At 41.2% G+C, this 27,075-nt stretch overlaps 1 protein-coding gene across 5 annotated transcripts in view; it reads left to right on the forward strand.

Annotated features, from left to right (window-relative positions):
• Nucleotides 1-26,211, forward strand: part of ATP2B1 (ATPase plasma membrane Ca2+ transporting 1) — a 135,424-nt gene extending 109,213 nt beyond the window's left edge. The window contains exons 15-22 of one of the 5 annotated variants that reach the window (XM_063447112.1): nucleotides 598-704; nucleotides 6,708-6,899; nucleotides 11,548-11,761; nucleotides 12,408-12,619; nucleotides 13,337-13,444; nucleotides 14,169-14,351; nucleotides 14,614-14,839; nucleotides 24,745-24,871. In XM_063447112.1, coding sequence (XP_063303182.1) covers nucleotides 598-704; nucleotides 6,708-6,899; nucleotides 11,548-11,761; nucleotides 12,408-12,619; nucleotides 13,337-13,444; nucleotides 14,169-14,351; nucleotides 14,614-14,839; nucleotides 24,745-24,770 — 1,268 coding nt within the window. In that variant the 3' untranslated portion in view covers nucleotides 24,771-24,871. Of the gene's footprint in view, nucleotides 1-597; nucleotides 705-6,707; nucleotides 6,900-11,547; nucleotides 11,762-12,407; nucleotides 12,620-13,336; nucleotides 13,445-14,168; nucleotides 14,352-14,613; nucleotides 14,840-24,744 lie in introns of all 5 variants that reach the window. The other 4 variants (XM_063447113.1, XM_063447108.1, XM_063447109.1 and 1 more) reach the window with 4 other exon arrangements.
• The last annotated feature ends 864 nt before the right edge of the window (nucleotides 26,212-27,075 follow it).

Genomic DNA, 27,075 nt, shown 5'->3' on the forward strand with positions numbered 1-27,075 from the left:
AAGTTAAAAGCCTGGCAATTTATTTTCAATCGATGGGTATGTGAACTCAGTTTGACTATTGACATTTTTTGATGTGAAAAGTTAATATCTGGTGTCATTATTAAATGAGCAGTTTTTTGGGGATACTTGGTTGAGGGCAAGCTTTGTGAAAAATTTGCCTTAACATTGTACAAGGGTTGCAGATATTTAGACTTGGTATGAAAACAAACCAGAAACACTGCTATATCCCTCCATCCCCTTTTTTTTTTTTTTTTTTTAAATAAATATACTCCCAGCAATTCTTTTGCAAAGTACCTAAACTATCAACATTTTATTTAACATGCTCTCCTAATATAAATACTTCCTATCAGATGTGAATTTCTGGAATATCAGCAGGCACTGAAACTCTCTAGGTCATTCCACATCTACCCTGTAGGTTAGGAGTACAAATCATTTAGAATGTGGGGGTTTGGATGATAAGATATGTTGGTTCCAAATCCATCCCCAACAAATGGGTATGTAGATTAATTCTAGGTGCGTGTATCAACATTTACTGGAAAGCAGTCTTCCATCAGTGTATTGTGTATGCTGAGCTGTAAATTGTCTCCCCCACTTCAGGTATCATTGATAGCACAGTCTGTGAGCAAAGGCAAGTTGTTGCGGTGACAGGTGACGGGACAAATGATGGCCCTGCGTTGAAGAAAGCTGATGTTGGTTTTGCTATGGTAAGTTACTCATTGAAATGTAGATGTATAGATAATCCTGATTTCCAAATCCTTAATTATCATCTTTAACCCCTTAAGGACCAAACTTCTGGAATAAAAGGGAATCCTGACATGTCACACATGTCATGTGTCCTTAAGGGGTTAAAGGAGAACTTTCTCTACTTCTCTGGAATTTACACCATTGTATTAAGTATAGAATATCTCCTATAACTTGTGTTAAGCTTTTTGTGAAATACTGTTTTCTTTTAAATTTAGTAAATTATATCATAACTCAGGCCCCCGTGTGCCACTCTCCCCTCTATGTCAGTTAGTGTTCCTCTTCTCCCCCCCTTATCTGTCTCTTAGTGCCCCCCCATTTCCCTTAATGTTCCTCTCCCTTCTCTTTTAGTGATCCTTTTCCCTTCCCTCTTCTGTACCTTTGTACCTCCCCCTTAATGTTCCTCTCCCCTCCCTCTATTTTAGTGTTCCCTCCCCATAGTGTTCTTTCCCCCTCCCTCGTAGCGTTCCTTCCCCCATCATCCCCTGTCCCATAGTGTTCTTTCCCCCACCCTCCTCTCCATGCCATAGTTTTCATTACCATCCCCCCATCCCTTAGTGCACCTATCTCCCCACCCACCTTTATTGTAGCGTGGCCGAGCGGAGCAGTGCGCACCGCGGTATAGGAACTTATGTTTCCTGTACCCGGCCGGACTGAAAGGAAGTCACTTCAACCTAGCGCCTCCCTGTATGCATTTACAATGCTGACTGCTTCATCCCTTAAAATAACATTTGTTAAAAGTAGGGATATGTAAAAATGATATTAAAAATGATGGGCAGTAAAATTTTTCTATTTAAAGTTGCCAGAAAATATTCAAACTTGTATCTAGTTGTAATTTGTCTTTTTTCCGAATTAAAAGAATAATAATCTTGGATCGCTCAGTATCTCTTGTGACCCTTTCCCTATTGAACCTTTTCTTTGCTCTGTTGCTGACTGTTTTATGCTGAGTGGATGCTGAATATTAAAGGGACACTCCACTGCTCAAATACAAAATAATTAGAATTCGCTGTTTAACCGATATACTCAAAATGAAAACTTGCATGCATTTAATTATGATTTTTTTATTGGAGTTATATTTAAAAACGGCTTGCAAAAACTGCAGAGCTCTTGTCTGCTGCCTTTGCAAGTCCTCCTCTTCTAACCCTACCCAGATTTTATGTGGCTGTCCAATCACAGTCTTCCCAATGCAACTCAATGAGAAGTCTTTGCAAGAAAGGTACTCTGGGCAATTGCTCCCTCTTGAGTTCAGCGAAAATAAGCTAAGCAAACCAGGAAGTAACAGGACATGTTGTCTGCTTAAAACACCAGGGGGGTGTAATCTGAACATTTTTCCAAAATGCAGAAATGGGATGGCATGTCATTCACACACAAAGTTTTTCAGCAAACTAAAGTGCTTTAGGGGTCTGGAGCGTCCCTTTAAGCCCTACCTGATGCCTTTAGTAAAACAGGCTTCTTATGCTTGAAAACAAGAAATTTGGGGTCTTTTTACTTTCCAGACCCTACTGTACAAGAACAAAAATAAGCATGGGCCAATAAAAGTTCTGCAGTGCATACAGTGGTAACTTCAAAGTGGTATGTCTTGCTACACTGAAATCCATAATAAAAAAATTAGAAAACGTTAGCTAATGTGTACCTGCTGCACACCTGCACAGTGATCTTTTAATACTTGGTTCATACAGGGTAAAGCAGTTTTTATACAAGAAATACCGTATTTATTGGCGTATAACACGCACTTTTTCTCCCTGAAAATAGGGGGCAAATGATGTGTGCTCCATAAGACGCACTTTTTTCCCCCTCAAAAGTGAGGGGAAATGTCTGTGCGTCTTATGGAGCGAATGTGTAGGTTTACTTACCTGTCTTGAAGCGTGGGCCGGTGTTCAGCGCGCACCGCGGTACTGGAACTTCAATTTCAGGTTCCGGTTTCCGGCGGGACTGAAAGGAAGTGCGCACTCAGTGTGCACACTTCCTTTCAGTCCCGCCGGAAACCGGAACCTGAAATGTAAGTTCCTGTACCGCGGTGCGCGCTGTGAAGCCGGCCCACGCTTCAAGACAGGTAAGTAATTATGGGACAAGGGGAGGGGGGGGACACTATGGGATGAGGGGGGGAACACTATGGGAGGGGGGGAGAGAATACTATGGCAAGGGGGGGGGAATTTCCTTCTTAAAATGAGGTGCGTGTTATACGCCGATAAATACGGTAACTATGCAAGTACTAATTACTTTACGTCTGTTTCATGTTTTAAATAAGGGCAAGGTTTAATTTGTATCTATGCAATGTTCACCGAGATCACTTTAACCCCTTAAGGACCAAACTTCTGGAATAAAAGGGAATCATGACGTGTCACACATGTCATGTGTCCTTAAGGGGTTAAACATGCGTGCATTTCACATGGATATTCACATGGTGCCGTTATCACACAAGAGATGTCATTTCAGCCTCAGAATTGTGTTGCACAGTATCGCTTTCAAGGAGATCTTTGCATGGCAAGAGTCATTGTGTCCACTACTCAATGATATCCTGATTTCAAACCTTTTGTAGTTTTGTAGTGTACAATGTATATATAAACTATTGTTTTAAGCATTTAACACCCACACACATTTCTTTTTACAGCAGACACTTCTTTGAGATGAGCTGTATTAACATAAACTATGTAATTGTACAGGCAGTTGCTTTACAGTCACTGTATTTTTGGGCATTTCAGTAAACTGGTTGTTCAGAATGTGAGATGTCTATTCTTTTTTGGGGTTCAAACATTTTATTGTTGCATTTGACATTTGCATGGAGGGGGTTTTGTATATATTTAACTGCAGTTTTTTTTTATACAGCTTTTTGCCTCACGCATTTCTCTTTTCAGATACAAAGCTTATCTCTCACTTTCCCCTTCCACCAGAGAGGGACATAAATAGCAGTCCCCTATTTTGAAAAGTCCCCAATGATCACATAAACTTGGGGTACAGTCGCTTAGGGGGTAGCAGGGGTACCCTAGTAAATGCTCCCCTGAGCTTACCCCTGCTTCCTGGCTGAGAGTGTTAGCTGAGAATGAGATCTATTTGTCAAGTGTTTCTTTGATATAAATTAAAGGGATTCTAATACAGATTTGCATTCCTAACACTATAGTGCCCTCTGGTCCCTCCTTATCCCTGGTAGCTAATGGGTTAAAAAACCTTTAGCCCCTTACCCGATTCCAGCACCGATGAATTGGCACTCCTTCAACATCATCCCACGGGTGGGGGGCTAATGCACCTGCGTCGCGAGCACCTTAGGCCCTCCCCGTAGTAAAGCATTACTTCAATAAAAAGTCTTGTGATGAGCAAGGTAGTGTCCGATTCCCACAACCGTCACTAGTGAAAAAACTTTACAGCTTTAAAACATTAAAGCCCTGCCTCTGTTTAATTGAAATTCCACCACAATCAAGAGTTTTATTTTTATGAAATGCGCATAGTTGTTTGGTGACGGAGCGGCTTTAAACTAATATAAGAATAGTCTCACAAATGAAGAAAAGAATTGTCCTTCCGTGGCCTCTGCAATTAACGGATCTAATCTTCAGTTAACCTTTATGGGATAATATACAAGGGTGTGGGGAGTTCCGTTTTAGAACTGCACATTTTTCATTTTGGCAAACTGCAATATACTTCTGCACACAATTGACTTGTACTATAGCTTTCCGAGGATTGAAACCGTTCTGAAGGCAAGTCGGCTTACTCCTCATTTGTCCTTTGACATTGGTATGCTAGATTTTTTTATTTTTTTTCCCTGTATGTCAAAAAAGAACATAAATCCAACCTGTAGCATTCTTTTTAAAAAAAAAATTTCAACCAATTATAACTCTCCTCTTTACTCCGTAACAAGATAAAAATCCTTAATGAGAACAGGGAAGCCTGAAACGGACGCTAAAATTATGTTGTTGCAGAATAAAATTAAACCATTTTAAAAGCTGATGTTAATTGCATATTGCCCTTCAAAATTATCTTTTTCTCGATGCCATAACACTGTTCTGTGGGCAGCTGCCAAGAGGACAATACATCCATCTAGGTCAGATGGCTTTTAAGTAGGTTTTAGCATCTCAAAAACAAACCCCATTTGGCCTTTTTACAGCACAATATGTAAACTGCCTAGATGCAAGAAATTATGTACATTAGTTCTGAGCAAATGCATCAATGCCATAATTGATCTGGTTCTTAAGGAGGTAAATTAGCAGTTGTCAAACTAGATCTGGTGCTTCGCTATCTCGTGCATTTGTTTCTGCTTAGCTACATGCCTGTGTGACCAGTAAAACGGCATTCATTAAAACTGTTTAAATGCTTGTGCCCCGCTCTGTAGGTTTGCTTTAAGAGCTAAGTAATTAACACATGCATTACCTTTTTGCAAAATCTATTAATACTTATTTTAGTGGTTCCATGGATAATATGCTATGTTACGTATTTAATGTTTCTCTTACAGTTAATACTGAGACTTTGCCATAGTTGAAAGTACAGGTTATTGTCGTCAGGCTTTGCTCAGTTGTTTTCAGTTGACTGATGATGAAAAAGTCTGCCACCTAGTGTGAGTTTAAGAAAGTGAGCTTTCCTGTTTTCTTGAATTTACTGTCTTAAAATTATTATATATTATGTAAGTATTATATGCAATTTTTTTATGCAAAGATCACTTGTTCACATAGTTTTGGGCTTTTTTTTTTTCAAATTTCAGTTTTCCAATAGGTTGCAGGTTATTGTGAGATTCCAATGGAAACTGTGATTAATTTGCCTAAGTGGTTGATGCTTAAAAGGATCACTATAGGGTCAGGAACACAAACATGTATTCCTGACCCTATAGTTTTAAAACCACCATCTAGCCCCTCTGGGCCCCTCATACCTCCATAAATATAGTAAAAAATCTTACTGTATTCAAGCCTGAAGCTGTAACTCTGCGTGCTGTTAGACTCAGAAAAACAGTCTGCTGACATCATCAGAGGGGTGGCCTGATCCAATCACAATGCTTCCCCATAGGATTGGCTGATACTGACCAAGAGGCAGATCAGGGGCAGAGCCAGCATGATTCAAACACAGCCCTGGCCAATCAGCATCTCCTCATAGAGATGAATTGATTCAATGAATCTCTATGAGGAAAGTCCAGTGTCTGCATTCAGAGGGAGTAGATACTGAATGTTGTGATGCATTTTAGGCAGCCCTGACCCAGGAAGGATCTCTAACAGCTATCTGAGGAGTGGCCAGTGAAGTTATCACTAGGCTGTAATGTAAACACTGCATTTTCTCTGAAGAGACAGTGTTTACAGCAAAAAGCCTGAAGGTAATGATTCTACACACCTGAACAAATTCAATAAGCTGTAGTTGTTCTGGTGAGTATTGTGTCCCCATAACATTTAAAACAGTTTTGTGCCTTGCTGAAACATATGCATGCAGTACACGTAGCACAGATGTAGTTTGGATATTTCCCTTCCTCCTTTGATGCCCTGTCAGAAGGAGGAATTTAAAAGTCTTTATTATTCCACATCTATTTTTGGCAATTGATAAGTCTTTAAAGCAGGACTGGGGAACCTTCGGCCCTCCAGATGTTTTGGACTACATCTCCCTTGATGCTTTTCAAGCAATATGGCTGTAAGAGCATTATGGGAAATGTAGTCCAAAACATCTGGAGGGCCGAATGTTTCTCACCCCTGCTTTTAAGGGACACTGCTGTCAGTAGCCAAATTATCTCACTGATTTGTTCTCCAGCCTGGAGTGTCCATTTCATTTGGAGCCCAAGTTTTTCATGTTACTAATGATAAGTTAAGATCTCCGAGTTTGCTGTAGACTGCTGGACAATCTCATACCATCAAAGACAAGGAACCTCAAATGCGAAAATATTCTGGAAAACCGTAAATTACTTTCAGAATAAAAAAATTAAAAAAAACACATTTTTATCACCATCCGCAATGTTGCTTTGAAGATTGCATGTGTCCTATTTAAACTTTCCTTTCTTCTCCTAGGGTATTGCTGGAACAGATGTAGCAAAGGAAGCATCTGATATTATCCTTACCGATGACAACTTCTCTAGCATTGTTAAAGCTGTGATGTGGGGAAGGAACGTCTACGACAGCATCTCAAAATTTCTTCAGTTTCAGCTCACTGTCAATGTAGTAGCTGTCATTGTAGCTTTTACAGGAGCATGCATCACACAAGTAAGTTCTTTATCCCTGGTTTGTGTACCGCGATAAATCTAGGATTGTATATAAGAGCTCTTAAAGGTAAACTATAGTCCTGAAAATAACAATAGTTATTTTGGGACTTTAGGTTCCCATCTGTCCACTATCATTTGGTCTGCCCCTTTTGCTAAATTATTGGAAAAAAAAAATTGTAAGTTTAATAAAGATTACTCGTCTTGCTTCCTGCATTGAGATTCCTCCACTACAGCCTCCAGCTCCTCTTTCGGCGATGTCTCACAGAGATGCAATTGATTGAAACTAGATATGCACGTCAAAATACCACGCTCCTCCAATTTAATGCTGCTATCAGAGGAGGATTTAACCCTGCAATGTAAACATTGCTATAGTTTATTTTTTTATTTAATTTTTTTTTAAACTGCGATGTTTTACATTGCAGGGTTAAAATGACATGGCCATTGCACCCATAGCTTTTTAATTCCCATGCCGCTTGTATTTTGCATATTCTAATGTTAGTACAGACTTAAGTTCGGCGGTAAAGGTACGTTTTGTGTCTATTTTTATTTCATATGTTTATATAATTTTTTTTTTTTTGCTTTTCTTTTTTACCGACTAAGATGCATAATGGCCTGGCGTTGTGTACAGTCTATTCTTATATATTGTAGTCTTTTCCAGTAGATCTTGTCATGTACATTGTGGAACAGAGTAAGTTGAACAATACTTCTCGTGTATACTGGTAATGTAATAAAAGGTCGGCTTTGTGTGCAAATGCCCCATTATAATATTGAAAAGTAGGTACATAGAAGAAATCATAAATGTGAAACTGCAATCCTGAGTACCATTCAATGGGACAATTTAATATCTGTCATACAATTATTTTCTCTTTTTATATCACTTAAAAGTAGTGCAGAGTTGATCTGCAAATGAGGGTAGTAGTCAAACTGCATGGTGTATAATATTATGAGGTTGTGCATTATAGAAAATTAAAATATTAAAGGAATACATGCAGAGTGACAAAGTTGAGGTGAGCCTAATGTGAAGTTTCTATGACCTAGTAGGTGACATAATGGAAAAACCCACATAGGATTTAGGCTCAATTAGTCAAGAGAGCCCCTTACCAAATGGCCTATAAGAGGCCATGAGAACCTAGATATTGCCTAGGAGCATTATACTAACTTGTTAAAATAAACTTTAATAACTAGTAAATGTAAAAAAAAAAGCAAAAAAACAAACTATAAAGGAACAAATATTGAATAGGCCTGTAGGTAAAGAAAGCCTTAAGCCAATGTCTTGACCCTACCTTGGGACGCAGGGAACCTCATTTTGGGGGTCCCAGAAACCGGATGGTCCTGCAGAGGATAGAGGCATCTCAGCGCTGGTCAACATGGCAAAAAACACTGGTTTGGCTACAGAAGTGAACTTGTTGAATATCCCATTTTTGTTTAGTCAATGCTCTTGGAGCTGACAAACGGTAAGGCAGTCTAACATTACGGAGTTGTAGAGTAGCTGTGGTCATGGATTTCCACCATTGCAAAGTGGACCTGGCGAGATCATTAAAAAAGGAGAGTTGATGGGACATCGTATGCCTTTGTCAACTAGAGTCCAAACAAAAGGCCAGCTCTTGTTGCTGTGTAAGAAGTTGGGATTGTGATTCGTGAAGATTGGCAATTTCTTGATCCAGCATTGGTGCATCCTCTTCCATTAGAGACTTTATTTCAGAGTGCTTGTTTTGGATGTCTGCCAGGGTAGTAGGTACTGTATACAGTGTATCTAGTAAGCTTTCCTCAGAGGATGAGATATATAATCACTCTGCAGAGGGCATAGGCTGTTTTGGCAGTGGTTGACATTGCAATAAAGTCCCATTATCTCAGAAGTCTGCATGAGAACCTGCCACAGTTTTCTGTGAGTGCCAAACCATGATCGGTGTGTGTAATACTTTAGGGGAAAACTTAATTTGTAATTCAACCGCAGGTGAATGAATTTGATACTGTCACTTTAAGAAAATCTAATTTATTAAAATAACATATTTTAACTTCAGTAATCTTCTGTAACAATGTGATTTTTAAAATTAAGCAAAGTTAAAGCCTGCTTGGAATTGCTTTAACAGAGAGAGCATTCAGAAGACCTAAATAAACAAGGTAACTCCTTAATTAGAAATTGTGACACAGTCCATTAGACTTCAATTAAGGAATTGGAGAAAGGCAATTCTTCTTTAGAAAAATATACCGTATATACTCGAGTATAAGCCGAGTTTTTCAGCCCATTTTTTGGGCTGAAAAACCCCAACTCGGCTTATACTCGAGTCAGAGTCTGTATTATGGCAATTTGCATTGCCATAATACAGACTGGGGGGAGAGGGGGTCTGGCAGAGCTGTACTTACGTTTCCTGCAGCTCCTGTCAGCTCTCTCCTCCTCTGCCGGTCCGTTCAGCACCTCGGTCAGCTCCCAGTGTAAATCTCGCGAGAGCCGCGGCTCTCGCGAGACTTACACTGTGAGCTGACAGAAGAGCAGAACGGACGGCGCAGAGGAGGAGAGAGCTGACAGGAGCTGCAGGAAAGGTAAGTACAGCTCTGCCAGCCCCCCTCTCCCCCCCACTGAACTGCCACTGGACCACCAGGGAAGGAGAGCCCCCCTCCCTGCCATATATCAAGCAGGGAGGGGGGACGAAAAAAAAAAAAAAGAAGAAATAAAATAATAAAAAAAAAAATTAATAATAAAAAAAAAAGGGGTATAAGGACCACTATGGGAGGGGGGGGGGGGGTATAAGGACCACTATGGGAGGGAGGGGGTGGGTTAAGGACCACTATGGGAGAGGGGGGGGGGGTAAGGACAACTATGGGAGGGAGGGGGGGGTATAAGGACCACTATGGGAGGGAGGGGGGTATAAGGACCGCTATGGGAGGGAGGGGGGGTATAAGGACCACTATGGGAGAGGGGGGGGGGTAAGGACAACTATGGGAGGGAGGGGGGGGTATAAGGACCACTATGGGAGGGAGGGGGGTATAAGGACCACTATGGGAGGGAGGGGGGTATAAGGACCACTATGGGAGGGAGGGGGGGTATAAGGACCACTATGGGAGGGAGGGGGGTATAAGGACCACTATGGGAGGGAGGGGGGGTATAAGGACCACTATGGGAGGGAGGGGGGGTATAAGGACCACTATGGGAGGGAGGGGGGTATAAGGACCACTGTGGGAGGGAGGGAGGGGGGATAAGGACCACTATTGGAGGGAGGGGGGTATAAGGACCACTATGGGAGGGAGGGGGGGTATAAGGACCACTATGGGAGGGAGGGGGGGTATAAGGACCACTATGGGAGGGAGGGGGGGTATAAGGACCACTATGGGAGGGGGTGGGATAAGGACCACTATGGGAGGGAGGGGGGGTATAAGGACCATTATGGGAGGGAGGGGGGGGGTATATGGACCACTATGTAAATAAATATTCAATTAATATATTTTTTTTAGGATCTAATTTTATTTAGAAATTTACCAGTAGCTGCTGCATTTCCCACCCTAGTCTTATACTCGAGTCAATAAGTTTTCCCAGTTTTTTGGGATAAAATTAGGGGCCTCGGCTTATATTCGGGTCGGCTTATACTCGAGTATATACGGTAAGTCTTTTAGATTCTGGCAGAAACTGAATTAAATTAGGAAAGTATAATTAGCTGAAGAGTAGCTGAATTTAAGAGGGCAGGCAGGTGTATTACCATTGAAGTCCTTTACAGAATAGTGCGGATTATGGTTCCCTGTAGTATATGGAGGAATAGAGAAATTCATAGTAAAGTCTGTTCAGAGTCTGGGAGTGGGGAAGTCAGGATCCGGAAAAAGAGGTCTGGTACACGGGTGATCAATAGAAGGAGCTCTCTCAGCAGTTAGCAACAAAGTAGCAAGTATCAAAGTGGCAAATTGATTGAGCACCTGAGATCACCTGCTGCTTTCTTTTAACACTGGATTGATGACATCAGAAACATAGGTGGTGCCTGATCGGTGAACCAGGAAGTCATGACTGTTATTCAGGCGAGTTGCCAAGCCCTATCAGTGTCGGGTAAGTTGGGAGAAAAACTTAACAAGTGAGGTTTGTCCTGCCTGTGGCTACAGGCCACCATAGGTCCCTCTCCTCTTGAGTTTCTGCTGGTCAGTTGGTTGGTACAAAAAAAAATCAATCGGCAGCTAAAACCTTCTGGAGACTTATTCACTCTGGCAATAACGGTTAGCGAGATTCCGGTTATTTGCCCAAAACTCTGTCATTACACCGAAGCTGCTCACGATGGCGTCTGGCTATCATGGCTGTCCCACCCACTACACTTTGTTTTTTCATTCTGCATACGATGCAGTAGTCGAAAAAATATGCATTAACCACTTTGCATAAGGGTCTTCTAAATAATGTAAGTTCTTTTTCTTCAAAGTTGCTGTAGCCATGCTAAACACTTCCACCGTGAACATTACAAACATTGTTAAGGATTATCCTGGTTATATATTGATTTTACTTTTTCACACTCAAATCACAGATGCAAAAGAGTTTTTGTGGGGGTTGTAAATTCAAGTGTTCAAGTGCCAATTATCTTTATGCAATGGCGCCTAATACACGCATCTAATGTCTTTGTTCGCTTATTTGTGATGTGCTAACCTAACTGGCATTTGATTTGTGTTTTTCAATGTAACAGGACTCTCCACTTAAAGCTGTTCAAATGTTGTGGGTAAATCTTATAATGGACACGTTTGCTTCACTTGCGTTGGCAACTGAGCCACCAACGGAGTCACTTTTGTTAAGGAAACCCTATGGTAGAAACAAACCTCTCATATCGCGCACAATGATGAAGAACATTTTAGGTCACGCAGTCTACCAGCTTGTTGTAGTCTTTACACTTTTGTTTGTTGGTAAGTGTTTTTATACATTTATAATTTTAAGCTTGTGTTGCATAATCTTTTCAAAAACAATTAATTTCCAGAGTATACTCCCAAGGAAGAATACCTAGATAACTGTAGGAAACCTAAATACAGTTCGATTAAGCTGTTGCTAAAATTCACTTTGCTGTTGGAATAATTATGAAAAATTTATTGTAATTTTTAATGGGTTATTTGATAGCATTTGAATAATTTGATGATGTAAAGTATTTCAGAAGAACATGCGATCATCCAATAGTTTAATTTACAAAAAAAAAGTGAATGTAGTTATTCGACAAGCTGGTTGAAACCGCAATGCATCATCAATTAGCTTGCCGAATTGTTTGTTAATCTCTTTTCTTCATGGGACTACTGAACTACATAGTGCATAAACCGCTATTTGGTTGGCGTTTATGGCAAATACATAGTGCTATTAATTAAGACTACTGGGTGAACCTAGATTAGCGGAGACCTCTGAACAGACTGAAGCTCAGAGGTGAGTGTTTTCTTATTCTGCTATGTAATTTGTATATTTTTACATGAATTGTCCCCATAATTAATTAAAAAAAATAATAAATTGCACAAAATTTGCATTTTAAATAGCTGGCTTTAAATTGTTTTTTTTTTATGTCTTCCACAGGTGAAAAACTTTTTGATATTGATAGTGGGCGAAATGCCCCTCTTAACGCCCCTCCTTCTCAACATTACACTATTGTCTTTAATACATTTGTGATGATGCAGCTGTTTAATGAGATTAATGCAAGGAAGATCCATGGAGAAAGAAATGTTTTTGAAGGGATATTTAACAATGTAATCTTCTGCAGCATTGTATTGGGTACTTTTATAATACAGGTAAGTAGATGCTTGTGTGTGACCATTTGTTCGCCTCTGTAGTCTTCCTCCAGACCCTTGGAAAAAGAACCGAATAGCTGAAGTTAGGTATTTTTACATCTCTCCAAGATGTGAGAAATCGTCATTCCTCCATCAAAACTGATCTCACCATTAGTAGTCATGGCATTAAATGACTGTGACATTTCGGTCACACCAGGTGGTTTTGTTGAAACCTTTCTGCACAGCACTTATAGAACCCTTGCATTAGCTTTCGTACGTAAATGCCTGCTGCTACATCTTTCCAAAGTGACTTGCGTAGTCTTTTCTAGACTCCCATCTTCCTATTAAGCATTACGGTAGCTTTCTACTTTCTTTGTCTGATTACAGAAGAATTTTCTCTTCAGTTATAACACTACAAAAATGTGTAGAAGCAGGTAACGTAGCCATGGTCATTTCCTTACCAGATGAAAGCATCCAGGAACTTATTCAGTTTTCAGTTGATATTTTCCTTTTTTTTTTTTTTCCTTTTTATAGCTTTTTTTTTTTTTTGATTTGAGGCACTTTTTTTTAAAAAAGTCATTCTCTAAAGAATTTAAAGACTGATATTTTGCATTTTTTGTTTATTTTTAAATTGATGTATTATTTTTAATGTTTTTTTTTTGTTTTGTTTTTTTTATCTTTTTCAAACTAGTTGTCAGTTTTTATTTGGCTAATTGCATATTTGAATTTCTTTCCTAGATTGTTATTGTACAGTTTGGTGGAAAGCCTTTTAGTTGCACTGAACTGACTGTAGATCAGTGGTTGTGGTCTGTTTTCCTTGGTATGGGAACATTACTTTGGGGCCAGGTAATTTTAAATCTATACAAAAGTATTTATATTTACAATTTATCAAATGTATTGCAAAATATAAAAATGTTTTTGCAAATAAAGACAAACTCGATGCAGTGATATAGATATATAGATGGATATATATATATATATATATTTATTTTTTGTAAGCGACATTCCTGAAATTCTGTATATGACGATCCTAATATATTTAGAGTTACACTCATATGTACTGCAAACGTACAGAAATGTTCTTATAGTTATTTGAGCTTATTGCATATTGCTGGAAATATGTTGGCCTTCCAAGTCCACAGACTTATAAAAACAAAGTAGGCAATTTGCAAATGCGTTAATATACAATGAGAGACCAGTAAATAATGTATGTATCTTAAATGCCATACAAAGTATATTTAATGAAATGTGCATTGCACTCGGATGTATAAACGTTAATATATTTTTAGATATCAAATAATTTTTTTAATATTTAGAACCCTAAAAATGGTAGTGCTATTTAAATTTTAGTTTAGTAGGGTGGTGCTAGCGACTTCGAATGTCATGCACTTAAGGGTTATCAACACTTACAAAATAAGAAAAACTACAAATGGTAGGACAAGGACAAACTCTGTATAATGAATGAGTTCTCCCAATTTAGTGACAAAATGTTTTAATATTTGGCTAATACCACTTGTCTATAGTAGACAGGCTTAACAACGTTTTTTTGTGTATTCTTGTTTATATTTAGCTTGTAACATCAATACCAACCAGTCGTTTGAAGTTCCTTAAAGAAGCAGGCCATGGAACACAAAAAGATGAATATCCTGAAGAAGAGCTCAACGAAGATGCTGAAGAAATAGATCATGCAGAGCGAGAATTGCGTCGTGGTCAGATCTTATGGTTTAGGGGACTGAACAGAATACAAACTCAGGTATGGTCTTGAAAGGCACTAAAACCATGAAGGGGACAAGGGTACATTTAAGGCCCGCTGCTCATTCAGTACTACATAGAAGCTGATGTGATTGGTGCGTGCGTGTGTGAAGATTCTACAGTGCCTGTATTACCCTCAATACGCTTGAAAGGATTTTTTTTTCTTTCTAAAGTTCCGCACAGTCTTCCTTATCTTTCTTTGATTCCCTTTTGTTAGCTGCTCTATAAAAGTGCCTTTTCTCTTTGCTTTTTATTTGTTGTAGATGGGATGGTCCTTTCTCTTGTTCTCTCTCTCTCTTGCTGAGCAAGCTGTCACAATCTCTGATTCCTTGCAGATGGATGTAGTGAATGCTTTCCAAAGTGGAAGTTCCATTCAGGGGGCTTTAAGGCGGCAACCCTCCATCGCCAGCCAGCATCATGATGTAACAAATATTTCTACCCCTACACATGTAGTGTTTTCCTCCTCTACCGCTTCTACTACTGTGGGGTGTGAGTGTGTGTTTCTAAGTGCATGAATTAACACATCCAAATTCACACACACCTAACGTTACTCATTTTCTCCTCAGTAATCAATATCATTGTTCAGGCTGCTCATAATGCTTTCCCTTCACAAGGATAATACACGTGTGTTTTGTATTTGGTTTTATTTTGTTTTGAGGGCTAATAAACTGGATGGAATGTTGGAATGAGCGCAAATGCTATATTTTTTTTTTTTTTTTTTAAATAACAGCTGCAACCCTGCACGTAATTTTTCTGTTTTTTTTATATATATATATTTTTTTAAGATGTCGTTTTTTTTTTGTTTTTTTTTAATGGAAAATGAAAAATCAATTGTAAACTTTCGAGTATATGCCTGGTGTCACATGCATTTTTAAAAATAGTTGGGCTAGGAAATTCTTGAAATGTTCTAGGAGTTTGTATTATTTAAGTGTAATATTATGTAGATATCATGGTATCATGATAACCTTTGGCAGTTGTCTTTTTATTATTAAATGTAAAACCTTCGTAAGAGGAAAGGTCACTTGTAAAACTGTGTAATAACTTAGTTTTTCAAAACTGTTTATTTTTAATTTCATGTTTATTTAGAACCTGTCATGTAAAGATGTGTCCCAACTTAGCTAAGTAAACATTAGTTAAAGGTGCTATATGTTTTCTTCCAGCTTGTATCATATTCCAAGCTGTTTGTCAAGGCACAGCCTGGGCATTCAATGCAAATTACCTTGCCCCCTCCACCACTTGTGCATTGCCTGTGGGCAATGTAAGGCACACATGTGCATCTTTTAAAAAACTTTTTTTTTATATAATTTTGTAAGCAGACACCAAAGTGCACGTGTGTGCCATATGCATCACGGGGACATATTCGTAGCAGAACCTGGAAGTGCTGCAGTGGTATGTGTGTGTACTCCCCCACCATAAATGCTTAGTAGTGGGGTGTTTTTTTTTTTTTTTTTTTTAGGAATTTGCTGTTGAAATAGCAGATCCTTTTAAATTTCCTATTTCATCTTTTTTTGGCGGTTTTCCAATCATCACGTTTGACATCCTAACATCACAGCTGGGTCATAGAGGGAAAAGTGTATCAAGTAATAGATCACATTACTGCCTCTAGAACTGGATCTCTCATTTCCTGGACCTGAAATATCTAGAATAGCTTGCAAACTACACTGATCAGTCACAACATTAAAACCACTGACTGGTGAAGTGAATTAACATTGATTATATTGTTACAATAGTATCTGTTAAGGGGTGGAATATATTAGACCGTAAGTGAACAGTCCGTTCTCGAAATTTCCTGTTCCCTGTATGCCGTGGATAGTACCTAACAAAAGTGGGGCCTGAAAGGAAAAGTCAAACCTGCATCAGTGTCATGAGTGCCCAAGGCTTATTGATGCCCGTGGGAAGCAAAGGCTAGACCGTATGGTCTTATCACACTTAATTCTGGCCATCATAGAAAGGTGTCAGAACACACTGCACATTGCGGTTTGTTGTGTATGGTGCTGCGTAGTACAGACAGGTCAGAGTTCCCATGATGACCTTTGTCTACCTCCGAAAGTGACTGCAGTGGGGACATGAGCATCAGAACTAGACCATAGAGCAATGGAAGATGGCATTGTCTGATGTGTCACGTTTTCTTTTAGATCAGGTTGATGGCTGGGTGCGTATGTGCGGTTTACCTGGGGAATAGATGGCAGCAGGATGCAATGCAGTGTTATGCTCTTGGCAATATTCTGCTGCGAAACCTTGGGTCCTGGCATTCATATGGATGTTACTTTGACAAGTGCCACCTACTTTATTATTGTTTATTGCAGACCACGTACACCGGTTAATCTCAGTGGTGTTCCCTGATGGCAGTGGCCTCTTTCACCCGGATAAATTACCCGGTCACACTATAAAAATTGTTCAGGAATAGCTTGAGAAACTTGACAAAGAGTTCAACGTGTTGCCTTGTCCTCCAAATTATAGCCTCTACTTATTATGCATGCATATAAGTGTGGTTACCAGATCCACCATGTGTTCAGGGACACGTATACATATTGATGGGCAGCACATGAAAAGGGTAGCCCTGTAGTATGTAAAATGATGAATCCTGCAGAATATGCATTATACATACTGCAGGGCAACCATTTTCATTGATTTTTCATAAATATGACAACATTATCTGTCTCTGAAGACATGCTGGATATGGTAAACCTACATATAAGTAAATGCCTATTTTGATTGTCATTTAAATCTAAAATGCAATTTTAAAAAACGCTTTGGTCAGAAGCACCAATATATCTTATTGTACATAGACTTTATGTGAGTTGAATGGCCAGAACTAGTTTAGAATACATTGTTGAGTTGCCTGGTGTTTGGATATGGCATTAGGATTTGTACTCTCACATTAGCGCTGTGCTACTTGCATATTCCGTGGTCCTATAAGTATTGCATCTGACCAAAAAAGATTCAAAGATGGCTACCCTATGAGGCAAGAGTAAACCAGGAGATTGTGTGTATGCATTATAAATCCATCAATTCAAATGCTATTATACACACATTTTAAAAACAATATGGCAATTTTCCTTTAAGGCAGCTTACTCATAAAATTATTACTTTGCCTTAATGATTGCTTTGTGAGGAACAAGTGAAGACAGTGATATAAAGGGGTATTAAAATCACCTAGACCACTTCATCTCAGTGAAGTGGTGTGGGTGCTGTTGCTCTGCCTTTTTAACCCTGCAATGTAAACCAGGGTAGAATCCAAGTCTAGTGGCTGTCAGCCGCAAGAGGCACTTCTCACTGACTGTGTAAAACTGTCACATGACACGGAAGCCCTTGGGAAAGCATTGAATACAATGCTTTTCTGTGGGGAAGCTTGAATGCACGCATCACTTGCTGTACATGCACATCAGGTCCCCAATGCTTCTCTATCAGTAGCACATTGGATTTGGACCATTGCGGAGGAGGCCATGCGCGGTTTTTATTTTATTTATTTTTTATGGCACGGGGACAGGGACTCTATAGCATTACTTTAGTCATTTTTATAGAATGTGGAATTAAAATTGCACACTATAATCATTTGGAGCAAATTAGCTTTACATTCCTTTAGCTATAAATTGCATGATTTTGCTATTACATGACGAAAAGTCATGATTTTATTAAAGACACGGAGGCGAGTATTGCATATCCCTTTCTTTACTGTTGACAAATAGCAGCAAAGGAAACATACAGAATGAAAAAAGAATGAACATGTGATAACGTAGGCCCCTCCCCCTCAGGTCCCAGTATAACAGGCAGCACTTCCCTTCCATTTCCCTCTTTCTGCAGATGCGACCAAAGAACAATGTCCATAACTAGAGTAATGCGAGAATAAAGTCCCAAGGTAATAACAGAAAAAACCGAGGAGGTATAACATCACAAACTGGGAAGTGTGGCCGTAGAATTCATAGGACCGATGGAGGACAGCGGGAGGAGACCAATAAACCGGACCATTGCTAGACGTCTTGCCGGATTAAGCTGTGAAGATATAAAGGACAGGAGCCAACAGGTTAAAGTCGATACTTGTAACTAGTACAAGGTTACGCCAGTGAGAACAAAGACCCTTGTATATACAATCCCACAAAACAATCAATGTTAACATATCCAGTAATATTGAAAACAACAAGTATAAGGACGGCCCCACTTACCGTCCCAAACTATAACCTGTGGTGTATCGTGGTATGAGTAATATGGGTGGGGAGATATATACTTACCAGCGTGAGAGTAACAAAAGGGTGGGGCAATACTCGCCTCCGTGTCTTTAATAAAATCATGACTTTTCGTCATGTAATAGCAAAATCATGCAATTTTATAACAAGACACGGAGGCTCATATTGCAAGTTTAAAGCTGATCCATTATTACAGCGAATGTGTGTGGGGCCGGCCGAAAGTAGAATTCTCGGAAGGTAGATTCCCTAGACCAATCAGCTGTTCTCATAATGTCTTCTAGGCGGGCGCCCGCAGACATCATAGAAGAGGCCGAAGCCCCTCGTACTGAGTGGGCGCCGAACACTGTAGTGTCAATGCCCGCTTGGGCCAGCAGCCATTTCACCCAGCGTGATAAGGTAGTGCTGGAAACTGGGTGAAAAGGGGGGCGGAAAGATAAGAACAACTGACGGGAGGCAGTAGATCGGTGTGGTTCGGTGCGAGATTCGTATTCACGAAGGCAGGTCACTGGGCATAGCGAAGGAGAGGCAGGGAAACTAGGGTAGGATACCGCCTTGATGGAAGTCTTAGTGCGTCTGCTGATGTTAAAAGTTACCCCGTCCGGGGTGTATGACTTGGCATCGACATCCAGTGCACTGACATCCGAGACTCTCTTGCATGAGATGAGACAGAGCAGGCACACCAATTTGGCCGACAGCTGTTTGAGGGAGAGTCCTGCGTTAGCGGGCCAGGATGAGAGGAAAGTCAATACAACTGAAACATCCCAGGTCGTGGAGTAGCGGGGCCTGGGTGGCCTTGAAAATCTAGAGCCCTTGACGAGTCGGCACACTAGAGGGTGTTGTCCCGCGGGGCGGCCCTCGAAGCCTTGGTGAATCGCCGAGATAGCGGAACGGTAAAGGTTAATGGTCCTGTAAGCCTTACCGGCTTCGAAGAGAGACGTCAGGAACTGCAGGATCGTTGTTACAGGGGCCGAAACGGGATCCTCGTTCCGAGCCATGCACCAGCTAGCCCAAGCTCGCCAAGCTGACCCATATGCCCGTCTAGTGCCGGGAGCCCATGCTGCCGCCAATAAGAGTCTAGTTGCGTCCGAAACTCCTTGGATTTCCCAGGGTCCCCGGAGATTCGCCACGCCAGAAGTGGGAGAGAGCCCTCCAGCCGGAGGGGATGATAGCGACCCGTCGGGTCTTGTAGCAGGTCGTGGCGATCCGGCAGGAGTCGAGGGTAGTCCAACGTCATCTCGAGCATTTGGGGAAACCAAGACTGCGTCTCCCAGAATGGGGTGACCATGACTAGCTCCGCCCGGTGTTTGCGGGTCTGCAGGAGTGAGCGAGGGATCATGGAAAATGGGGGAAAGGCATAGAGGAGGCCTCCCTTCCACTCTTGTAGGAAGGCATCCACTGCCTCCGCCATTGGGTCCGGCCTCCAGCTGAAGAAGCGTGGGAGTTGAGTATTGAGCCGGGAGGCGAAAAGGTCTATGGTAAATGGCCCCCAAAGAGATGATATGTTGGAGAACACCTTCCTGGCTAATCTCCAGTCGCTGGTGTCTGAAAGATAACGTGAACCCCAGTCCGCTTGGACGTTGTGCAGGCCAGGTAAGTACTCTGCGTAGACCATCAGGTTCCGTTCCAGGCAGAATTCCCAAAAATCTTTCGCCAACCTGGCCAGGACCGCCGACTGTGTACCACCCAGGTGGTTGACATATCTCACCGCCGAAACATTGTCCATGCGGAGCCGAATACATGATAGGGCACGGTCCTTGGCGAAGCTGCGGATGGCGAAGGAGCCTGCCAGAAGCTCCAGGGCATTGATATGTAGTCGGGTTTCGGACTCCGACCACCGGCCCCCAGTTGAGATGCCCTCGCAGTGGGCTCCCCAACCGTGTAGACTCGCATCCGAGTCGATCGTGAATTCCGGCGTTAAGCCGAAGATGGCTTTGCCATTCCACGCAGACAGGTTGAGAATCCACCATCGCAACTCGTCTTTCGTCTCGTTGTCCAGGGAGACTAGGTCTGCGTAGGATGCCCCGGCTCTTAGGTGAGCGATTTTTAGGCGCTGTAGCGCTCGGTAGTGGAGTGGGCCTGGGAACACGGCCTGGATTGAAGAGGCCAGTAGGCCTATGAGGCGTGCCAATTGGCGTAAGGTGAGCTGGGGTCGGATAAGGGCCCTGCGCAATTCTTTGCGGATGGAACGAATCTTGGATATCGGGAGACTCAGCGTCGCTGCCCCCGAATCCACTTGGAAACCTAGGAATTCCAAGCGGGTGGCGGGGGTCAGGCATGACTTCTCCCAGTTGATTATGAAACCTAAGCGTGACAGGAGGTTTATGGCTAGTCGTAGGTGTGAGAGGAGGGTGGAGCGCTCCTGAGCCATGAGTAGAATATCGTCTAGGTAGACGATTAGTCGAACTCCTCGACTGCGTAGCCAGGCCATAACGGGCCGTAGAAGTTTTGTGAAACACCACGGGGCTGAGGATAGGCCAAAGGGCAGACAGGTGAATCGCCATATTTCGTGTCGCCAGTAAAAGCGTAGGAGGTCCCGAGAGGCCTCCGCTATTGGCACTGTCAGGTACGCGTCCTTTAGGTCTAGTTTCGCTAGCCAGTCTCCGTGGAGGAGGAGATCCCTTAGCAGGTGAATACCCTCCATCTTGAAATGGCGGTACCTGACTACGGCATTGAGGGGGCGCAAATTTATGACTGGCCTCGATTGGCCGCCTTTCTTTTCCACTAGGAAGATATTGCTTATTACGCCCGCAGGGCTGGGGGGTGCTAGTTCGATAGCCCCTTTGAACTGGAGGGATGAAAGTTCTTCGTCGATCCGACCGCGATCCTGGATGGAAAAGCGGATCGGTCGAGGAGGGGGAATGTGTGTAGGGCGGCAGGTGAGTTCTATATGGAAGCCCTGAATAGTGGCCAGTACCCATGGATCTGAAGTGATTTGTGACCAGGCTGGGAAAAAATTTTGGAGTCTGCCCCCTATGTAACCCGGAGAAGAAATGTGTGGTAGAAGGCAACTCACCGTATGGTCGTCTGGAGTTTGGGTTACTCCGAAGGCCTCTGGATCGCCATTGACGTCCACGGGATGGAAAAAACATGGGGCGGGAGGTCTCCTGGTATTGGTGATACTGTTGAAAGGAGCCTCTTCCCGTGCCACGGGATTGGGGATAGTTGCGGCCGGACAGACGGCTCCTGCTTCTGCCGGCCCTGGTAGAGACCCGCCCCTGGAATACTCGCCTCATGGAGGCCTGGGCCTTGTCTAGAGCCGTGAATGCCCCCACAAAACGCCCCAAGTCTTTGATGAAGGAGTCTCCGAAGAGGAGTCCTTGGGCGTCTTTGCCCGCCTCCGTAAGGGCGAGGTTGGCTAGTTTTGGCTCAATTTTGAACAATATGGCTTTACGCCTTTCAATAGACAGGGAGGTATTTACGCTCCCAGCAATACAAATTGCTCTCTGGACCCAACCTCTAAGGTCTTCAGGGTCGACCATGCGGTTCTCCGCTCTGGCGTCTTCCGCCAAGTCAAATAATTTGGCCAAAGGCCCGAATATGTCCAGGTGCTTGTCCTGGCAGGACTTCAAAGCGGACTCTAGTCCTTTACGGGGGTTCCAGCCCAGTTTAGTGAGGAACTGGGTCATTTTTGGATCAACCTCTGGGGTGTCACACACCTTGTTAGGCACCAGAGGCCTAGGACACTCCGCCCTCAATTTGTTGCGGGCCGCCTTGCTTAAGGGTTTTCTGACCCAATTTTCCAGATATGTGGCAACGTGGTCGGCTGGGAGCCACTCCGCCGACCTCGGATGATGCAGGTCATCCGGGTCGAAGAGTGGGACCCCCGAAGGATCCACGAGGGATGGCCCCGCAGCCGCAGGGTTCCTGGTCCCCGTCTCGCCTCCGGGCATCTCTGCCTGAGCAGAGGAAAGGAGGTCGAGAGCGCCATCGGCGGAATCCGCATCAGAGTCGGAATCTGACTCGTTCATAGCCTCCTCATTTGACCCGATTTCTGAGTCGGTGCCGCTCTCAATCTGTGCTCTAGCACATTTCCAAAGCCGCGCCCGTTCTGCCTGGCGCGGAAAGGCTCTTTTGCGTGGATGGGACACGCTTTCTGGGGCGACCGAAGGTACGCCAGTCATGGTGTTTCTGGAGGCAGAGGAGTGTTTAGATTTACGGGCAGCCTTTTTGAAGTCCCCTTTAGATACCTCTCCCTGGGGTGTCGAGGTGCCCGAGAGTTGCTCGTCTGAAGGACGGGGCAAGAGGGCTTGTGAAATGGTGTGGGAGAGGGTGGAGGACATAGACCCCATAGCAGCCATAATGGCGTCTGTCACCGAGCGCTGTAGCGCCAGAAACTGTGGTCCATCGGGTTGGGTAGTCCCATCCGCCATAGAAGGCGAAATATCTGAGGTGACAGGGGCCTCAGTTCTGATTGCTGGGGAATCCGACTCCCCAGAGTGAGCGGACCCAGTAGATAGTCTGGGTTTAGGCATGATCAAGGACGTATGGGTTAGTCACCCAAACAATCTAAGCAAAGGAAAAACGCTCTCACCAGGGCCCAGACCAGCGACACACTAAGAGGTAGGGACAGAATGACAGAAAATGGCCGCCGGGAATCTCGCGGGATTCGCGGCACCCGCAAGCTACGCGGAGGAATAATGAAACAAGAAGAAGTGCGCAGAGGTCTGGGCCCTGAGGCTAGTGTATAACGACACAATTACTAACCTTCGAAATAAAGACTAAATAAATACAAATTAAATAAAAAATCCATTAAATTATCAATGAATAGTATAAAAGAGAAAATATGGCATGTACTTATCTTTGTGTCAGAGCAGCAAAGAAAGAGGGAAATGGAAGGGAAGTGCTGCCTGTTATACTGGGACCTGAGGGGGAGGGGCCTACGTTATCACATGTTCATTCTTTTTTCATTCTGTATGTTTCCTTTGCTGCTATTTGTCAACAGTAAAGAAAGGGATATGCAATATGAGCCTCCGTGTCTTGTTATAAAATCTATTTTTTGCAAACCAGCATTCAGCCTTCCATAAATGCGTTTTTGAGAATTGTGAAATAGTATATACCTTCAAGACATGTAGATCTATTTAAAGTACCTGTTCACTAAAGAATTATGTGTTTACAATATTTGGCTATTTTGTAAAAAGTTAAATGTAATAGCCAATATTTAATGACTTTATATTTCAGTAAAATATATTCTTTTTCTGTGGATTACCTAACTGCATTTTGTGTTTGCACTAAATGACGATGATGCGGTTGCCCACTTGGACATGTTTTTAATTTTTTTTATTTTTTTGGGGGGGGGGACGCGCGGTGGGGGTTTACTTCCAAAAATGGGTAGATAAAAATTTGGGGTGGGGGGGATTTTGTGTTCCCTAGTAAAAAGTACGATTAATAGTAGCAGTAAAGATTGCTCAACACGTTTTTTGAACAGGTTAAGACTTATTTCTTTCTGGTCTCAATGCATTGGATACTTTGAAGCATTTTTATACTGCAATAAATATCTAACCTATTGATTAAGGTTTGCGAAGGGCATGGCTATTGTCATTTCTCATATGCATTGATTTCCACCTTTTTGAAAGAAACTTTCTACCAGCCTTCAAAGTATTTGTTAAATGTGCTGTGACATATACAATTTATTTTTTCTTTTGTTCGGCCAATATTTTGGTATATACTCGAATATTTACAGTTATGAGACATAGGACATTTTTGTGTGCATGGCTTTCTGCAGATCTCAGTTCATTGTGTCATCCAGCTTAAATATGCTTGGCTTCATAGTAAGTGGTATCCTAATTCCTGGCATGTGAATTGGTTTACCTGTTATGTTTTTTTATGAATTATATATTTAAAAATAAATATTCATGAAAATATTGGCTAACATGTTTTTATTTAATCAAAGTGTTTTTTTTTTTTGTTTTTGTTTAGTTTTTGTTTTTTTGTAAAATATATCTTGGTAACTAGTGTGATAACTTAATATCCTTTATCCACTTAAATAAAAATGGAACTTGCAAAGTACATTGTTTAACTATAATGTTGTTTTATTTTTTTTATTTTATTTTTAGTTTACAGTTTACTGCAATTGCACTGCACAATTTTAATTCATTGTTTTAGTATTTGTGATTTCAGTCATTTACCATTTTCATTGTTCTCTTATTCCACCCACTCAAAAATGTTTTTTGTTTTCTTTTCTTTTTCCTCTATTCTTTCTGATCCATACAGATCCGAGTGGTGAATGCATTTCGTAGTTCCTTATATGAAGGTTTAGAAAAGCCAGAGTCCAGAAGTTCCATCCACAATTTCATGACACACCCAGAGTTTAGAATAGAAGACTCTGAACCTCATATTCCGCTCATTGATGACACAGATGCGGAAGATGAAGCCCCAACAAAGCGTCATTCTACTCCACCACCCTCTCCCAACAAAAATAACAATGCCGTTGATAGTGGAATACATCTTACAATAGAACCGAACAAATCAGCTACCTCTTCGTCCCCAGGCAGTCCGCTACATAGTCTGGAAACGTCACTCTGATTGTAAGATGAATGTTAACGTACTAGCTGATTTGCAAGAAGAAACAAATATGAAACTGGGTCCTTTCACACATTGTGGTGGGCAGGAGAATTGGTCCTGCCTTTGGACTTCTAATGAAGACACACTTGTATGAATGTAGATTTATTTTTTTAAAAAAAGCTTTCTGCCAGCCTGAGGGTGCTTTTCTTGGGAAGGAAAAGGGATGGGGTGGACTTTGTGAGATGAACTCTTGACAGAACAATAAACTCCTCAAAAGTGACCTGCAGAACATCTGTTATACTAAAAGTTGATTGACCTGGACAATGTGTTAGCAATGCTCTAGTTTATATTGATCCTCATTTTTTTCCCTATTGGGCCCTGGGTCGTTGATTTCATTATTTATGTTATAAATGATACAGATCTGTTTACAAGGTTTCTAGATATTTTTGTTCCGGTTAATAGAAGGGAAGCTTCCTGATAAACAAAAAAAGCCCTTTAAAACACTGCTGTACTTTCACAAAAAAAGGGGTGTTTCTATTGAACCAGAACTACTTTTTTTTTTTTTTTTGCCTGCAATTTACTTGTTTAATATTGTAGATAAATTGCTAAGACTAATAGCCAAATAGTAAACACTAATGCTTTGTAAAAAAAATTTAAAAAAAAAATCAAGCAGCAGTGTTCGAACGAAAAAATGATGGCCTCTGTCCTTAGTTTCTTTAAAAAAAAAAAGAAAAAAACATTTACTACTTAATGGTTTTCATTTTTTTTTTTTTCCAATGTCTAAAGAAATGTTAAAAGAACTTTGATCTAAAGCTCAAAGGAATATTGTATAATGCAGGACATCAATGTGTGACGGATCTTGCTTGAAATACTTTTGCTTTCTCCGTCAAAAATATATAAAATCAAAATACATCAAAAATTAGTCTTTTTTTTTTTTTCTTCTTTTTTTTATGTTTGTCTAAACATGTTAGTTTTAGAACTGTCTTGGTGAACTGTGAGTGGAACAGTGTTGATTTTTTCTAATAAATCTTTAGGTGACCTTCATACAGCATGAGGGCTGTTGGCATTTTGAAAAAAAAAAGTTACTACGAGAAAGTAGTAGTTATACATGTTTTCCTTTTTTGTTTTTGAAACTTGTTTGTAAACACAATAAACATGCCCTTTTATTAAAAAAAATGCAGTAATGTTTCTTTGCAAAAAAGATAAATTATTTGGCGTAAAATACAGTAGAAACTGAAGAACTAAACTATTTGTACGTTTCAAGATGGTAACAGCCCCGTGAAATTTTGTGTTGATTATCAGTGTAAAATAATAAAAGGTGGCTGCAGTGTAGTCAGACAAACAAAATTTATATGTAATGTGAATCGGGTAGATTTGAAAGCAGTGTTTTTGATTCCAGAAAAGTAGCAATTTTTTTGTTTCTTCAATATAACTTTAGTTTCCACCTGAATGTTCAAAATACACATATACAAAAAGTGTATACTACATGTAATCATATTTTCTGGATATTTATATATATATATAAATTATACATTTTATTTATTTATTTTCAGAAATGTAGTATAGACTTTTTGTGTATGATTTTGTAATATAAGCATATCTACACGTAAATAAATTATATATTTTGAGCGCATCTTCTGACTTGTTCTGTGATAACCGTCCTCTTCGGTCACTATCTAAGTGGCCTCTACAAACAAGGGGCATGTTCATTTTCAGTAGCCGAAGCCATGAGCAGGTTTGAAGTGTCCCGTTACCTCAATGGTCATCCTTGCTTCCTACCAAATCAGACTCGATAATGGCAGATTGCATAAAGCAAATGTAAGCTAGTATACACAAAGAGGCTGGAATGCGTGTATCTTCGTTTTGAAGTACTTCTTGCAGCGATATTGGGTTCCTCTTCTCACACTGGCATAACTTTCAAGAACTGAAGGCTTACGGGGAAAAGTATTTTTGTAACAAAAACATTTATAGCTTTTTTTTTTTTTGTTTGTTTTTGTTTTTAATTGTAAGAACACAACCAGATACTATAAGCAGAGGTAA

Source organism: Pelobates fuscus, chromosome 3 (assembly GCF_036172605.1).
Source record: "Pelobates fuscus isolate aPelFus1 chromosome 3, aPelFus1.pri, whole genome shotgun sequence".
Classification (NCBI taxonomy): Eukaryota; Metazoa; Chordata; class Amphibia; order Anura; family Pelobatidae; genus Pelobates; species Pelobates fuscus.